This window comes from Grampus griseus, assembly GCF_964374135.1.
Source record: "Grampus griseus genome assembly, chromosome: 5".
In the NCBI taxonomy this organism is placed as follows: domain Eukaryota; kingdom Metazoa; phylum Chordata; class Mammalia; order Artiodactyla; family Delphinidae; genus Grampus; species Grampus griseus.
In genome coordinates, this window is record NC_138998.1 from 21165494 (window position 1) to 21184303 (window position 18810).

Consider the following 18810-nt stretch of genomic DNA (forward strand, 5'->3'; position numbering starts at 1 on the left):
CTATAATGAAAGTGAAGAATTATGATTAGTATAATTAGTGGAAACCTTTTAACCTAATTACAAATAGGATAATAGAGTTCACAATTTAAAATATCCTAAATTAAATTAATGATCCATTCAGAGAAACATGTATGCTTATTTGCTTCCTTTATCAAAATAGACTTTGGATGATATTTAATTTGGAACAAAGGAAGTAATCTTTTCACTTTTTGTCAACATGTAGCATACACCAGTCCCTGAGTATCACTGGGAAAGCTCAAACAAATTGTAAAATATAGACGTGAAACATCAAAATTATGAATTTTAATACATGTGTACTTCATTTTTATATTTGAAGACAGCCAAAAAAAATCTTGGCAAGTTCTTTCTTTCATTTAAGACTGACACTAAGACTTAGTCCAAAACACTTCATCACTTTATCAAGTAAGAGTTACAGCAACAACTGCAGCCTGTAAGGTAAAGAGTTGCAGAGTATGTGAAATATTTATAAGCTAGTTATACATTTTTAAAAGAGTAGATAGAAATTCAAAGCCAGATAGAAATTCAAAGGAGTTCCTTCTTCATTTGGTGGTCTGAGTCTCTGAAGAAACTTGTGACTAGAAAGCAATATTATGATCAAAATATGATTAATCTACCAAAAAAGCAGTGATGTTCAGTAATGATAGGGGCTCAAGACTAAACTTAGAGGCAAAACTTACGGTAGAAAACTAACACTCTCGCTCCATCTCACTCAAAATATTTAACAGATGAAGTGGGTAAAACATCTGTGAGAGACCCTATACTACTTAAAAGAAGTGAAAAATGAAGTTTCCTTTTGAATTAGAAATCTGGTTTTAGGGGGCAAGTTGGTTTATCATCATTATTTACCTAAAATATTTTTGTGGAGTTTTATTCAAATATATTTAAAGACATTATTTATAATGTCATGATGTTTTCTGGCCCATGAAACTGTATTGGCAATTAGCATTTTTCCAGGGAATACAGGCTAATTAGACATTTCACACATTTTGTAGGAAGGTCAATCAGCACCACTAAATCAAAGGACAGTCTGGATACTGGATGCCATTAGAACTGAGGAAATATTTGTGTGGTCTGGAGTCCCCTGGTTTAGTATAAATAAACACAATTTAAGAACAGGTTGGTCTCAGACTTTAAGTTTGAGAAAAACAGGAGTTTCCAGGATGATCTAAACTGAACAGAAGCTTCAGTTTAGGTCTTCAGAGGCTGTGCTGCTCCAATGTGAGCTGAAATCCCAGAAGAGAAAGCAAGTGATCTCCGAATGGTGATCCCAGCAGTCTCTAACTGAGCCTCTACTCCCCAGTAAAGACTTTGGACATGATCTGCTCTGGGCCCCAGTGCATTAACATCTCTTAATGCCATGACATCTAAGGACCTAAAGACCTGGGTCAGAAATGTAGGGCCACTTGCCAGACACTCAAGAATCTACCACGTTTTGTCACAGCAAAATAGTTTACAAGATAAAATTGGAGTAATTTGCTAATCTTTTCAACAATAAAATTGGCAATGAGAGAGAATCTAATAGTCTTCTATCAGCTATTATTAGAAATTAATCCCTACACATTTTTTTTAATTGAAGGATAACATGTGTACAGTTAAGTGCATAAAGGCACCAAACTTAAGCTTCATGATTTTAAAAATCAGGATGCACTTGTGTAACCACCACCAAGATCAAGATACAGAACATTTCTGGCACCTCATAAAGTTCCCTTTCTGGTCAATAGCCATGAACCTCCACTCCCAAGTTGAACCACTATTCTGAATGTTATCATGATGAACTAGTTTTCCCCAGATCACAATTTTGTCTCTGCTTCTCTGAAAGTCAATGACAACAGTGTTTTTGGCACTAATGCCAAAGAAAGGATGTTTGTTGCCTTTTATTATTTTCTAGCTGTTATTGCGGTAGGGGCCATTTGCTCCTCTCCCAGATTTGACATGGTGTTACCTAGTCTTCCTCTCAGTTTACTCAGTTAGTAGCTCTCGAGAAGGGCTAAGAGCAAGAGGAATTCTAAAGTCTATATCCTTTGTGTCTGCCCCAAATCTGAGAGGAGTTCAGGATGGGGGCCTTTGGGGAAGCAAATTGTTATAATATTATCAGTGTGGAGCTCTCTTTTCATGGGGCCAGATGACAAGATTGCTTCCATTCATTCCTACCCCTAAAGCGTGTCCAAATTCTTAATGTCACAGACCAGTATAATCTTAGAAATCCATATTGGTCTCTTCCCACAACCTTATTGTTAAATGAATAAATGAATCATTTGGCAATTAATGTCCCTCATTAACACCAAATGTACACATGACTTTAATGAGCCAATTGTTACTAGAAACAGTTTATGTCAGTGTCCAAAGGACCACTCCTTAGGTGCCTGTGTTCCTTCACCAGGTTTGCTTGGGCTTTTTTAATCCCTATCAGATGCTCACCCAGGCTGTGCTTGAGAAGAAATGAATGAAGAGGAATTTATAATCTCCAAAGGAAAATCAGTCCTTTCTTCAGATTTATTTTGTAGAGGTTTAAAAGATTCAGAAGAATACCTCCTCCCCCTTCACACACACACATTACATGGACCTGGGTATCAGTGCTGAAGAGAGACCATTCTCATCTACTGTGAATTATATAGCTGTCACTCCAATCTTAGTATATGTACAATGAGTGCTTATCCAAATCTTTGTGCATCTGTTATAAATTTCTTCCTCATATTAATCCAGAGCCAGTTTCCTTGTCCTTCCCATTCATCATTTTTGTTTGTTTGTTTTTTTACGGTACGCGGGCCTCTCACTGCTGTGGCCTCTCCCGCTGCGGAGCACAGGCTCCGGACACACAGGCTCAGCGGCCATGGCTCACGGGCCCAGCCGCTCCGCGGCATGTGGGATCTTCCCGGACCAGGGCACAAACCCATGTCCCCTGCATCGGCAGGCAGACTCTCAACCACTGCGCCACCAGGGAAGCCCCATAGGTTTTTAAAATAGTCTAAATTACTTTTCTTCATAATGGCTTCTCTGATATTTGAAAACACCCGTCATGAACCTTGCTTGCTCCATACCTACACTCAAGCTAAAACAGCAAAGTGTAAAGGAAATGAATGCACATGTGAGAACTCTGACAATTTGGCTTAATAAAGATGAGAAGTAAAAACACTGATAGTCTTTGAAAGAAATAACGGTATGTAATGAGGGAGACAGCCAAATGGCAGTCATGTGAGAAGAAAAGGGAAAAATAATAGTAGAAAGGAAATAAAGTATATTTTTAACAAAGAAGAAGAATTTTGCACGCACCATGTACATGTCTTATGCATAATATTAGGCTCCAGACTAAGGCAGTATAAATAGCAAATCTCCGAATTACAATCGAAGAGATCATTGAAATAGTAACAATTTTACCTGGCAATAATATAATATAATATAAACAGGTGATTAAAAAATCAAAGCCAAACATTTTAGAACTCTGTAATTCTTTTATCATTTGTAATTTTGGGTGAGCTACAAAGGGATTCATACTGTCAAAATTTTTTCGGATGCTTTTATACCAAACACAGAAATCAAAGCTAAATTAAATATTACACTGCCCTTAAGAAGCTCATAAATTAGTTACAAATATTCCCATTTGTTCTCAAAGTATATATCGTCAGACCAGCAGCATTACTTTACCTGGGAACTAGTTAGAAATGCAAAATTCTCAAGCTCCACACCCACTCCAACCACAGAATTAGAAAGTCTGGAATGTGGCCCAGCAATGGGTGTTTTAATAAGCCCCCCAGCTGGTTCTGGTGCAGGCTAAAGTATAAGGGCCCTGAATTACATCTAGCCATAGCAGTATGATTGACAAAAAGAGACAAAATATCCTTGGAAATTATGAGGCACCTTCATAATGTTTGAGGAAGGGAGAATATGCTTGAAAGTCATAGTTATGATTTAAAACCTATGTCTAAGGTTATCCTTTTATGAGTAGAGAATATCTAGTTTCTTTTGCCATTGATTTTCTTTTTGCAGTGTATAATCTTTTAGCTCTTTGAATAGAAGTTTCACTTGCCTTCAAAAAATATACTTTCTAAAATCATTTATTTTGCCCAAATTATCCAACTTTTCTCACAACTACCTCTGGTAGTCTTCCACAGTCCTTTATCTCTGGCTTCAGGGTCAAGTGGTGCTGACAGTGAGTAGGAAAAATGAAGGAAAGGGCACTGTAGTGAGAGGCTACTGTGGGAGATACTCCACCCTCTGAATTAAGAGGAAGCAAATATTATAAGACAAACTAAATAAAATGGCCTACATTTAAATACGGACTGGGATGGTCATTCTCTTGCAGATGCACAGAACCAAAGAAGCAGAAGTCTGCCTGGTTTTCTTCCGGGAGCTTCAGACCCAGACCACGACCTTCACATCTCACCTTCCAATCCAGGGAACCAAGTGTGGCAGCGGGGTCCCCCTCCACCAGGGAGTCTCCCTCCTGGTCTAGAATATTTAAGCCAGGTGCTTTTATCTATTTCTACTAAGTGTTTGCCCTTAAAATGAATATAAACTTGATTTCTTGCCTTTCAATCAAGGCTGAAGAACTTCAACAAATAACTTACTGAAGTGAGAAAAGCATTATAAATCATGAAATTATAAAATCTGTCTTTTATTTATTTCTGTTATTTGGGAAGAAACATTTTTCTTTTATGGTCACTTCTAATTTCCTTATTTAATTGTCAGAGGAAGAACACTAAACATTTTCGATTGAGCTGTTTAGCACATTTATCATTTTACTGCTCATTGCTCAAGGTGTCAGCACATTTGGCCTGGAGAAACTGTCTAATATGTCTAGACACCTACAGCTATTTAATTAAGGACATTGAGTACCTGTCTTAATCAAGGCACATTAATGGTATAAAACCTAGTCCCTCTCACCCAAACGTTCTGCAACCTCGTTGGCAAAGACAAAAAATGATGACAAAAAATGCAAGGCTGGGTACTAGAGCCAGATAAGCACACAATTTTAATTTGCGCAGGTGTACAGAGAAGAGAAACGTTGTTAAAGATCAAAGTACTCAAGAGAGACTTCTGCAATGAGCTGAGAGCTCAACATCTTCAACTGAATCTCAAAAAGGTGGATGGAAATCCAAGAGAAAATCAGCCTATCAAGTTAGCGTTGTCTTCTGATGCTCTTGCATCTCCAGGCCAATTTGCTTGAAAGATCATATTATCATTAGGTATAGCCACTGTTCTAGTCATTGGAGGGTAAGCAATGATTCAAGCCTTATAATAAATCAATCAAGAAATATTATCACCTGAATTCTACGGCACATAAATAGCAATTGATATTTATGTATATTATTGTTGCTTTTGTATTTATCCTACAAAAGATTAGAAATACACTTACACTAATATTGAGATGTCAGCACATCTGCTGCAATTTTCAGCTTGTTTGGCACTCTTTCAAACTATGAAGTCTATCTCCTTTATCAAAATCAAATCTCTGTGTTAATTCCCTTAAGGTGCAAGAGATTTCTGTTATGCCTGATAGGGTTTAAGCTGCACGCAGCATATGTTCCCGGGAAAATGTTTATAATTGCAGATGCCTTCTCCAGAAACCCACTGGCAGACAAATGTACTTTAGAGACTGGAGAGCTCAGGGAGATATGTAAAAGAGCTGGAAAGGCTAACCTACCATCTTCCATCTGCAGGAAGGATCAGCTGTAATAGCTGACTAGAGTTGATTAACTGCTGCAAGCTGTTTGGGAATGTTGTCAGACAAGGTTTCGCCGAGTATAAAAGTGATATACCAGTGCCAGAGGGCTGAGGTTTGATGATCACATATGGTCATCACATAGTCTTCTTCCATCCATGAATGATGACACACCCGGAGCCAGATGCTTGACATGAATACACTTTTTTCATATTTGATAGAGATATGAACCCGTTGGCTGCAGTTCTAAAATGAAGTCAATTTTCCAAACGTACACCTTTGGTAATCTTTTTCAGAAACCAAAAACATGCCACAAATTGGTGGCTATTTTACTTCAAAGGGAAAGAAAATGTATAATCTTTATACTAAAAGAACACTAATTTGCTTTAAAGTGGTGCGTATAGAAAAGGATGAATGCACATTTTGAAAGTTTACTACTACTAGTTTGTTAAGAAACATATATATAAAGAATTTTATGAGTTAACTTTTATCTAAAACCATAAGGTTAAATAAAACTATGAACATTTGAAAATAGTACATGCTTCAATAAACAAACAGGAAAATATTTAATAAAAATCCTTCTAAGTTAAAAAACTCAAAGTAAAATTTTAAAAAAATCATCTATTCTCCTTTAATCAAGACTATCCAATGACTACTACTGAAAATCATGTTTCCAATAATAATTTGAAAATAAACTCCCAAGCGGTGTGTGTGTGTGTGTGTGTGTGTATACATACATATGTACATGCACATACTTATATGTCTAGACATGTATATATATATATGTTGTTCATGTAGGTTAAACTTAAGAATAAAACCAATACATTCTCTTTCCAGATGGATTAACATGTTCATAATAGTCAATAACATTATATCCTATAAGCGTCAAAGGATAACTATTTATAATTTAGTCACCTATAGCTAAGAGTAGTGAATCAAAGTCTACAAGGACACATGTAAAGATCACATTTATTTTGCTACATGTATTAAATGGAATCAATGATACCTGTAAACCTGATAAATTATACATAAGAATTGATTCTTAGTTACATATCCAAGGCTGTAATTAGGTTTCCATTCTATACCTTTCATACTTCAGGAGTCCTTTACTTGCCCTGACACCCGAATACATGACACAATCTCTTTAGACTTTCCAACAATTCCTAGTTCATCAATTAATAGCAAAAGATGAAAAGGGCTCTTTTGGACCATGGTTTATAAGTGGCCTGGGGCGATTTAAAGGAAACTACAAGAACAACCAAAACCAAGACCCTCAAATCCAGGACGTTTGCCCACAGAGGTAGATTAAGTCAAATGTTATTACAGAGGATGGGTGAGTATAAGAGTAAATAGGGAGGAAAGGTACTCAGAAGTCCCATAGCATCACTTAAGAATTGTTTCTCCCAGTTCCTAAGATTAGTTTAGTGATGTGGTACAGCAGAGTAAAGAGCACGTCAAAATCAGCGGCATTACTGCCTGGGTTCAAATCCCAGTCTAACCACTTATTGATACATGCTCTGTGACGTTGAGCAAACTACTTCCTTTCTCTGGGATTGTTTTCTCACATGTAAAATGGAATGATATCTAGCTCTCTGATGTGTGTGAGGATTAAATCAGACACTATGTCAAAAAATCTGGCACAGTGACTACCTCACGGTAGTCATTAAATAAACAACTGCTATTATTAGGTATTAGAGAGGTACAACTTCCCTTTTCAACCAATAGTCTTTAAATTTCAAGGCTGAAAACTTGATCCATGACACAAATAGTCAAAGCTCCTAAACTCAAACTTAACTTCTGTCCCCATACTCCTTCTCTATCTCTAAGTTACTCCTACATAGATCCACTGCTTAATAATCGTGCATGTCCTTTTGAAGCTTACCCCTTCTCTTTCCTCAACTCTCCATTTTCCTCAAAAGAGGAGAACAGAACTAACAATACTACACAACAAAGACCGATTCAAATTTTTTTTAAAAACTTTGTCATAGTTGTTAAAATATGTTTTAGAATATCTTAAATCATAAATTTTGGAAAAAATATTTTTGTGAATCTTAAAATGGAGGTCACATGTACTTTTATCAATAATAAGACTTAAATAGAAGAAATGATATTAGTTTTTACCTCCACCTCAGGATATACAAGGAGAGTGAAGGAAATAAGGTAATGTTATATTTTCTGCGTTTGTGATGCCCAATCAATTCCAACTGTTAGTATCGATTACTTTCATTTAAAAGTTATCAGTGAGTATATTAATGTGAAGGGAGAATAAAGTGAAGAAAATTTTAAGGCAAGATAGAAAATGAAGCATTTAAAAAAGTAATAATCAGCATTGCACTCAGTGATTTTGCCTTAGTGAATCTTCAAGTATTGAATATCAAAATGAAAACATACACAAATAAAATTCACTCTAAGAACATATTTTAAATATTTCCTTTAAAAAGCAGTTTGTACTGTATTCTGTTTAATAAGTCACTCCTCAACTGTGGCTACTTTAGCTCTGTAAATTAACTTCACTTCTAATTACATAGGCAAGTTTTAATGTGTCATGCATTTAGTGGCTTAACTCTTTTCTGCTTAAATTGGTACTTTGCTGGCATCAGCAGGATTTCTGGGTTTTCTTCCCCTAGTTCAAAGGAAGATGTGAATGAGAAAATTTTAAAGAATAGCTTTTTTCAGCTTTAACAAAGACGTTTCATCACTGTGAGGAATGAGTTACTGCATGACAGAGTGAAAGTAGAGTTATAGGGCTGAGTGGAGAGGCCATGCATGCAGGTCATTACTGTTTGGTTTCATTTTGGTTCATTTCTTTTAAAAAGAGAGAGAGAGAGAGGTTTAAAACCTTATAGGCATTCTTATTCAGATTGTTTAAAAATATTCTCAAAGATATTGTTTCCAAGAGCTACACTTTTATCTGATTACCACAGAAAAACACACAGAGCTAATCACAGTTGCTAATGTTATTCTGGGCAATTCTGCCTTGAAATTTTCAGGGTTCTTGTAATTTTTAAATTTTACTTGAATAAAAACCATGTTAACTTCTTTTTCATTATAAAATGTGAGCTGTTTTCAACCATTTCCCTCACAGAGAACATGAAAATCATCTAATTTCAGGTAGTCTAGTAAACAGGTTAATAGTAATAGCTGCAAAGGTTTTCAAAGACCTGTGATGTAATACTTTTTATTTCCTTTATGTCGTCTTTTAACAGTTAGACCTGATAATTATACACCAGCAGGTGGAGCTTCTTGGAAGTAAGTATATTATATTCTGTAATTATTAAAACTGTTGAAATGTTTTAAGTTTCAGAAGTTTCTTTACATCTAAATATTTTATAAATGATAAAGTTAAATGTTTAAGATAGATTAAAAAGAGCACTAGGCTTATTTTATAAAATAAATATTGAAAGTAAAATTATTAGTCTGATATAGATAAACATAAAAGCATAAAACTCCCCAAGTCTTTGATGATATTGTCATTAGGAATCTAATATTATTTTTAATCTTAAAGTAATAAAAACTATTTGGTCATTTCCATGGCTGCTAATAGTTTAAATTTTCTTAATGCTGTAATTTCAGACATGGAAATCAAGGTTGAGACTAAATAACAAAAAATCATCAAAACAAAATATGTTTTATCATAGTGTCAGAGATTCGTCAAATAGGCAAATCATGTAACAATACACAAATTTACAATGATGACTAACTGAATTCAAATTAATCAAGTATTTTTGTCCTTAACTAAGATATGTCAAAATTGTAATAGATAGCATGCAGCTGTAGATATAATAGCAGATAGAGATTTTAGACAAAATCATTACTATCAGTGTGAGTTGTCCCAGTAAATTCCATAACAGTGATAGAATTATTATCTGAGTATTTGATTCTTCTTTACAACGTTGCTTCCCTAGTTGAAAAGTGGTACTATATGTGTCCAAGTAGGTCATATATCTGTAATCAAAATTTAGTAATTGCACAACTTTGTTCTCAGAGTTTACTTCTATTTCTATGCCTAAATCCTCAAAATTTCGAGCACGGAAGTAGATTTGTCTGAATAAGATACCATATACTTAATAACTGATCACACACTCTGTTTTCTTTTAATAACACAACAATTTTTACTCACATAAAGTTTTGATAGTAAGCAATAAGCATGATTTTGATAATTATTTTTTTTGCTCCATTAGTGATACTTGGCACTGAGACCTCCAACAAATATGAGATTAAAAACAGCTTGGGACAAAGAATTTACTTCGCAGTGGAGGAAAGCATCTGCTTCAATCGTACTTTCTGTTCCACACTGAGATCTTGCACTCTGAAGATCACCGATAACTCCGGTCGAGAGGTGATTACAGTCAACAGGCCCTTGAGGTGTAACAGCTGCTGGTGCCCTTGCTACCTACAAGAGGTTAGTCTTTGGCTCTGGGTGTGCTTGTATTTTTCCATGTTTGGAAAGATCAGCAATTATTTCTTAAATAAATGGCATTCATCTGGAGATATGGGGCAATTAACCTTTCAATTGGTTGAATTAGAATGTTGCTCCTTTAGGATCAGAACAGCTTGAGGATTTGGTGATTCACTAAATTTTTTTTCCTTTCCAACCAAAAACTATAGTGGCTTCTGTGATGTTAATCGGTAACGACAGCTCATGCATCATGTAAATGAGACACATCCTCCTGAATCTCTGTATTAGCCACGTAATTGTAATAGCTATAAGTTCCACCATTAAGCAAATCTACCCTTTTTCTTCTCTTATTGGTGCAAAGTTCAGGGAGTGCTGAGTGATACTAAACTCTTCTAAAGTATTCTCTTGGGTAGGTATTATTTTTAGTACAGAATCTCAGGTTCCATTCACCCATTTATGACAAACTTCAAGGTTTAGCAAAGACTATGTTCTTGTTCTAGAGGGAATCATCTGATTCTTATATTTTTAATATATAATAGATTTTCATCACGAAAAGGTCTATAGTAATAACTTTCATTGACATGATGCAGCTAAGTTGATATGGAAAATATACTTACTTTGATGTTTTTGATATCATAACACCTCTATAAGTTAGAAGGAATAGATTTTACTCTCTACATTTTGCAATTGAGGAAACTGGGACTTAGAGAGTGGAGGTGCCTTACCTATGATCACACATCTAGAAGATACAATAGATGGAACTTGAACCAGGTGCCTTTATTCAAGCCCAAGCTTCTCTATTGAGGACCTATGTATAAATAGTCTACGTAGCACAAAGGGAAATAAATAGTAATGTGGAACTCTCCTTAATTAGAGAAGTTTCTCACAATATATATTGAAGCTAATTCTCCATTTATAGGCAATTACCTGGCTAAGTGATAGGATTGCTAAGGTACTTATATACGGAGCCCAAGAATTTTTATACTTTTACTGGGGATATTCAAGATCTAATATGCCCCAAGATGCTAAACTTAGTATAATCCAGAATATATGCCCATTTGAAAATTTCTGATAATTGATGTTTTATTTCAAAGTAGCTCCATGTCATATAACTTAACCATAAGACGCATCCTAATGCTGATTAATATATTTTTTAATTTGGTTAAAATCACATCAGTTACTTTAAAAGTTATCCTAGAACAAATCTATATAATTCTAAGAAGACTTGTTGAAACCACATTTGTCCATCTGAAAACACTACAGACATACACATAAGACTATGAACTTAACAAATAAGGAAAGACAAAAGGAGATCAGATGATGAGCGCTGGTTTGATCTAAAAGCAAACAATGTTCATCATTTTCACCCACTTCCAGCTTATTTTACAAAGTATTTGATTTGGTTACATAAATATGTTGAAATAGAATATTATGGACAATAAAGAAATCAGGGGAATAAAGGATGATGGAGTAAAATACTAAAGTCAGCCCTGAAAATGCAAGTGCTAGTCTTTAACACTTTGGACAAAATGAAACAAATCAAATTGGTGTGTAACTCTGCAAGAAGCATTTGTTTTTAACTGAGCAAGAAGCATTTGTTTTTAACTGAGCACAGAGAAGCTAGAAGTTGGCAATTCAAAGAGAAAAAAGTCCATAATAATCAGTAAGTGACACTTAAAAATAGATGTGTGTTGTGGCCACAACTGAGAGGGGATGGAAACATCTTCAATACTTGATCAATTACTGTACTTGGAACAAAATGGCAAAGAAGCCAGTGTCCCAGGGTCAGAAAACAGCTTTGGGATAGGTTCTCCTTAGGGAAGGAAGATCAAAGACATGGATATTTAGCGCATAATGCAGAACACATATCTATATAGTGAATTTCTTTGTTTCTATAAATTATAAAAAAAAAACCAGTATAAGATAAAAGCAGATATTTAGAAGCTTTTATATACTGTTTAGAAGTAAGCTGACATTATAGTAAAATTAAAATACAACAACTTTAGGAAATCTTATTTTATTATCTCTTCTTACAGTTAGAAATCCAAGCCCCTCCTGGTACTATAGTTGGTTATGTTGCACAGAAGTGGGACCCCTTTCTGCCTAAATTCGCAATCCAAAACGCAGACAAAGAAGATATTTTGAAAATTGTTGGTCCTTGTGCAACATGTGGCTGTTTTGGCGATGTGGATTTTGAGGTATGATTGACAAAATGAAGGACCGTTTTCACTTAGGTCCTGATTTTTTGCAACATAATTCAATTTTTAAAATGTTCAAATCATGAAACATCTCTGAAATAAATTTAGAAAATTATGTATTTGTGAAATAATGTAACAAGTAATATTGTACATGCCAATAATAACTCATAATTCCAGAGATAGTAAGTTCAAGAATTTTTTTAAAACATACTACAAAAATTTGATTTATGTGGAATATAGTGCCTATGGTATAAAGCAAATATATTTAGTTCAGAATCACCAAAATTACATCTTCTTTCCTACATCCCTGGTGGTAACATATCCAGTCCTGATCTCAAGAGCACACTCCATTAAAATACCATTAATTCAAAAGCTATGCTCATAAGACTTGCTAACTTCATTTTGTAAAACAATCTATTCTCATGTAAACATATTTGTGTAAATTGAATGTTAAAAAACACTAATTACTTGCAAATTCAATGTGTAAGAATGTGAACTATCTTAACAGATTTTCCTAGAGGATATAGTCTAATTTAAAGTATGTATTTCTTTTTCATTTCATTTCATTTCAGTCCATTCATTCATGTATATCCCACATAAGACATTAAAGTTGCAGGATTTCAGGGAACATTATTCACCTAGAATACAATGTACATTTTGCAAAATGAGCTGTCATAACTCCAGCCCACGCCAAAAAGACTTGGTATAACTTTCCTAAGAGTAAAGGATAAAAATATGCCCTATGATTGAGGAGAGCTTAAGAGTTTCATTATTCATGGTATAGACATGGCCTAAGTAACTTTCTCTATTTTCTATCCTCTACTCCCATACAGAAAGTGAAAGTTTATACTGAATCACTTTCAGCCTTTGAATGAGAAACAGGGCAAGCAAATGAATAGTGGATAAAGTTTAACTGTAGATTCCTTCTAGCTAAAAAGAACTATAGACTTTTGATGTCAAATTAGTCTGAATTTCCTGTGTGGTACATTAGCCCAGAGAATTTTTCGAATGAAAAATAGGACTTAGGGTTAGTTATAAAGGAATGACCTAGTAAATATCTGAGTATAATATAAAAATGAAATTGAGCAATGACTGATAATATTTAAACATATTAGTAATTATAAAATCTTAGCAATAAAAATTAAAAGGTTATAAATTGTACTTAGAAATTATTTTTTTCTAAAAAATTTCTTCTAAAATATTTCACATATTTTTCTTTTTTGATGAAGAATTCAGATTTAAAATCTGGACTTCAGGTAAAGGAATCATGGTTAGACCATATAATTGAGACTATGTACCTGCTGCCATCTTGTGGTAGCCTGTCCTCAATTACTTGAGGCTATTAAATTCTCAATCTGCATACAAAAACAAAAAGAAAAAAAATAAATAAATGAATTACAATGGATTAAAAAATGTCAGAAAAGCAAAATTCCTGAAGAGTAAACTGGAAAGTTAAATCTACAAACCTATGCTTATATAAAGGAATGAGTACCATCGAATTGTCATTTAAAGATGATGAATAAAATAATTCCTATCTCTCATGAAGTAAATATATGAAGAAATGTAAAACCATCTGTATCACCTTCAAATTTACAACTTCTTATTTTCTTCTCAAAGGTGAAGACCATTAACGAAAAGCTTACAATTGGGAAGATTTCAAAGTACTGGTCAGGATTCGTAAACGATGTCTTCACCAATGCTGACAACTTTGGAATTCACGTTCCTGCAGATCTAGATGTGACAGTCAAAGCAGCCATGATTGGTGCTTGTTTTCTCTTTGTAAGTGCAGTCTTAAAGAGTAAAGGTGATTTATTTCTTTCCTTTTCCCTTGTTGATTATTATAGAGCCAATCCCGTTTTACACAGCATTTACTCCAAAGAGTAAGTTTAATCATAGAAGGTTAGTTTGGGGCCAACATTCTTCAGAAGTCAGAATGTACAAGCCTGCATTTCTATTAGGCAGGTGTCCTCCAGTGGCCCTCATACCCCCTCTTCCTCAAGGATTGATACCCCATCAACATCCTACTCATCATTTCTCGAAACATGAGTTATCCTTCTCTTTCAACTTTAATTTAGACTTTTGGCTTATTTTCACTTTCACTGAAAAATATTTAAACTTAAATATCATATTATTTATCCTGTGTAAAGTTCAGAACTGCTTAAGAGCTTACCAAGGAGTTAGGTGATATTCAGAATGTGAAAAGTACTGTTTTCTTGCCCTTCCAATATGTACATAGATACATGAGTAGGCAGAGATGAGTTAAGATGTATCAGTTTCTATTAGTACAAAGATAAGATGTCTTTGTCCTTTCTCGTCAACTTCCAATTTCATTAAAAAACATTTTCTTCTAGATTGGTGATAGGAGAACAGAAGTCAAGTAATACCAGTGCCAAAGGTATTGGCCTTTGGGCTGGTTTTCCTGACTTTTCTTCTGATATCTCCCTCATTGCTTACCATCTTCAGTGCATTCACAAAAGCTCATGGAATTATAAAATAAACGTACATTCCTCCTCTCATATTTTGTTATTCTTCAGGGTTTTAGGATCCTAATCTTATGGTGATATTAACGTGTGCTGCTGTGGGGGAAAAAAAATGGTCCTATTTACTTAGTCTCTTCTAGAGACACTTGGGAATTATATTAACTAAAAATAATTCCCCGGTGACATCACTGATGGATACTTAGAGTTTAATTAAAAATATATATTAGGGGACTTCCCTAGTGGCACAGTGGTTAAGAATGCACCTGCCAATGCAGGGGACACAGGTTTGATCCCTGGTCCGGGAAGATCCCACATGCCGCGAAGCAAGTAAGCTGGTGCACCACAGCTTCTGAGCCTGCACTCTACCGCCCGCGAGCCACAACTACTGAGCCCCCGCATGAGCCACAAACGTTGAAGTTCGGGCACCTAGAGCCCGTGCTCCACAACGAAGAGTAGACCCCGCTTGCTGCAACTAGAAAAAAGCCCGTGCACAGCAATGAAGACCCAGTGCAGCCAAAAAAACAAACAAACAAAAAACCATATATATATATTAGGATTTTTTTCTCCAGCAGCTTAGAGAAACTATTTTAACTTATTCATTCCCTATCATTGGTAGACATAGAATTAATACGTAGAGAGCTAGGTTTCTATACTTACTAAGTCATCACTTACCCTCAATTCCCGTTTTCATCTACAGATCTAACCAAGTCCAGTCAATTTTGCCTGTCACCTAATACTTTTTCAATTTCCCACTCTCCTTACGTGTTTGGTAAGGCTTTTAATTTGCCACTTCCTGCTCACCCCTTCTATTTTTTGATGATTTCTGCATTTCGACACCAAACACGCCAGCGATCATGTGCGTGCATGCACGTAAAGGTGCGCACGTGTGCACACACACACACATGCCCTTTTCCCAAAACCTTAATTTGGCCTGTTTAAGCCCCTTTCTTAATATTTATATTAAAAATAGATTATCTTTAATCTGCCCTACTGACCTATTTTATGTAACAAGCTGATGGCAAAAATGTACTGTCAACAATTCCCTATGCCTATAAACTGAAGAAGTACTGATCTAGATAACATCCAAATAATCTGAAAGGATAACTTTTTAACTCCAGTGTCTGAGGGAGAAACACACTCACTGAGACTATCAGACAGCTCCTATCCATTGCTTTTCCTTTCCTTTTTACCATAATATCATAAAATATTTGCACTTTTTTGGACAATATAGCTTTTAAGATAATTTGTCACCAAGAATTGTCTTTATTGCTGTCTCCATTTTATTACCTTGTGGTGAGAGATCTTTAGAAAGCTGTTGGTGTGAGGATATTCCCCGATCCAAACAGCAAAATTCACAAGTGTAATCTTATTATTGGTCTCTTCTTGTTTGAGGCTACCACTACACAACACACAACTCTGACCCCTCCCCGCCAAAGTTCCCTCTGGTATACTTCCTCAGATGACTGCCGAGTTACTGACCACAAAGTCCATAATGATATGTCTACCTCTTGTTTAAAGGTCAGAGTCTATTACGACTTCCCACGCTGACCCAGACTGCCCTACAATCTAATTCTAAAAAGTCTTGATCACCCCAAATTTGACTGGTGATACCATGTTGATTCAGATAAGGTTTCCAAGTTACTTGTACTCTGTAAATTAGACATCTAAGTGTCATGAAGCGAAAAACTTTGATTTCTCTCCTACTGATAAATCACCTGTTCCTGGAGCACCACTGGGAAACATAATTGCTTTATGTAATCAAAGCTTACATGTGAGACTCTTGTTGCCTTTTTGTAAATTCACTCATATTCCATTTATTTATTTGTAGGATTTTATGTTCTTTGAACATTCGCTAGCTGGATTATAACAAGCAAGATGACAAAAACAATAAAATATGCAGAACAGATTTCAGTAAGTAAAAGACAAGTTTAAATGATCTCTTTCCCTTTGAAGAGGTCTATATTTGATGCTAATTCTTTTTCATTTTCTTCTAGAAATCCCCTGGGCTCTGGATTTCATTTCTGAATGGCTTGAGTATTGGCTTTTTTTTGGTAACAAAATGTTAATTATTATATTTATTAAAGCATAATATAATGAAGCAATTATCTGGTTGTGAATGCATGATAGCTAAAGACAAGATGACTGGCCTTAGCAGAGTGTCGCTTGGAGAGATTACCATTCTTTCTTTTTATCCTTTTGAAGTTATTGCATGGTAAGCATGAAAGATGAGAGCTAAGGCTTGCAGCATCACTGATGAAAATTCAATGTTTAGAGAGCACTTTGAAGTTTTTCTGGTACTAGGGCTGGTTACTAATCAAAAGGACTGGATTTCTAAAGTATTTTTTCATAAATAGTCTTTTTTACTTTGTTTATTAATCTTCTTATTGTAGTGAGACATTTTTACATTATGTTGGAAAAGCTAAAATTTGGGTAAATAACACGTTTAAAGGTGAGATGGAAGATAGATGAAATCAATTTGTTCTAGTGGCAAAAGGCACAGTTACATTCCATAAAAAAGATAATATTTACAAATCAAAGCATGTTTTAAATACATACCCATGCTAGGGATTTAAATAAGCATATTAATAGACTTCTAAGTTAGTATCAATAAAGCAGTGGTATAGAGCAGGAATTTTATCTATTTGCAGTAGAAGTTCAGTCAAAAAAGGGATCTGAGGCTCTGAAAAATAGACAACTCCAGGCCTTAAAAACAAGCAAACAAAAAGAAACAAAGCCTTAATACATGAGGCAAATACAGATGTCAGGAAACACAGCCAATTCAACCAATTAACGCCTTCCATGTTAATGTTTTCATAGTCCTCCAGATTACTATGTCTAGTTGTCCACACGCTTCCAAAGTCCATTCAAAAGAAAAATCTTTTTTTTATGAATGACAATAGTCCTCTCCCTTTTCAAAATGAGGAAACAAATTTGTTTTAAGCAAAGCAGCATATAGACTCTACTTTAGAGTTACACAAACATGCCAGACACTATGTTTGCTGTGACTTTCTGGTGGGGTAACAAAACGAAGTAAAACAAAGAAAAATCAAGCAGTATGTGGAAGGCTGCCTGGCAACCTCTCTTTCCCCATGCTACCCTGCCCTCCATGTCCCAAATGTTCTCCCTAAAGATGATCCTGCTTTCAGGGCTTTTTCTTGTCCTTCACTTTGATTTCCAAAATGAAAGATTTTTGTAACTCATGTTACAACAGCAGCACAGCAGTGGTTGAGACTTTCACAGTGAGGCAAGAATTGGAGAAAGAAAACACCATTTGTAAATACTGCCTTTTAATATGACAATGTTTTGGATTTTTAAAATATTTAAATGAACCCTAAAACTAGTGAAAAGAGCTACTTAATACCTACATCTAATGGAGACTCCCCAAGAATCAAAGTCCTTCTTAGAATATAACACTCATTTTAAAGTTGGCCGTATTAAATGAAAACCTGCTACAGTATTTGCTCACTCCAACAGATTAGGACCCATCCTTTCTCTCCTTCTTTGTTAAAGATGAAATTGATCTTTGAATGTCTTCTATGCACCACTTTTGTCTTTACCACCAAACATGAGCCCACAAAAGACTAGGCAGACTCTTGCTTTTCAGTGAAAATTTTAATGAAAAGAAAGCAGCTCTAGAATGACATTTTTCCTCACTGTCTTTCCTTGGCCCACTACGCTCTCAGAACACAGGTTCCAACCCTGTTTACTCTGAAATATGCTGGGAAAGTCTTGACCAGATTCAAATTCTTCCCTTTCATTCATTTTTTCATTAATGTAATAAATACTTCTGACTCCCTCCTATATGCCCAAAATAGAGTGCCCCCGCCCCATGAAGCTTACAGTTTAGTTAAAGAGATGGCTATTAATCCAATAATGACACAAACAGAACTTAGATTTTCAGCATGAGAAGTGTTTACAGGAGATAGACAAGGTTCTCAGTAAGGTAGGGGTATGTGACTTGGTCAGGGAGTGAGGGAATGATAGTGGATTTAATATGTGTAGAATAAGTCAGAGCAGGAGGAAGAATGTTTTAGGCTGAGGTACTAACATTTG

General features: G+C 35.1%; 1 protein-coding gene across 1 annotated transcript in view; it reads left to right on the forward strand.

The window, feature by feature from the left end:
• The window catches only part of PLSCR5 (phospholipid scramblase family member 5), a gene marked incomplete at both ends in the record, with an annotated part of 31618 nt that extends 14994 nt beyond the window's left edge, over positions 1–16624 (forward strand). The window contains 6 exons of the mRNA XM_082654650.1: positions 4322–4485; positions 8887–8929; positions 9862–10082; positions 12116–12277; positions 13895–14056; positions 16586–16624. Coding sequence (XP_082510776.1) covers positions 4322–4485; positions 8887–8929; positions 9862–10082; positions 12116–12277; positions 13895–14056; positions 16586–16624 — 791 coding nt within the window. The remainder of the gene's footprint in view (positions 1–4321; positions 4486–8886; positions 8930–9861; positions 10083–12115; positions 12278–13894; positions 14057–16585) is intronic.
• Positions 16625–18810: the final 2186 nt, after the last annotated feature.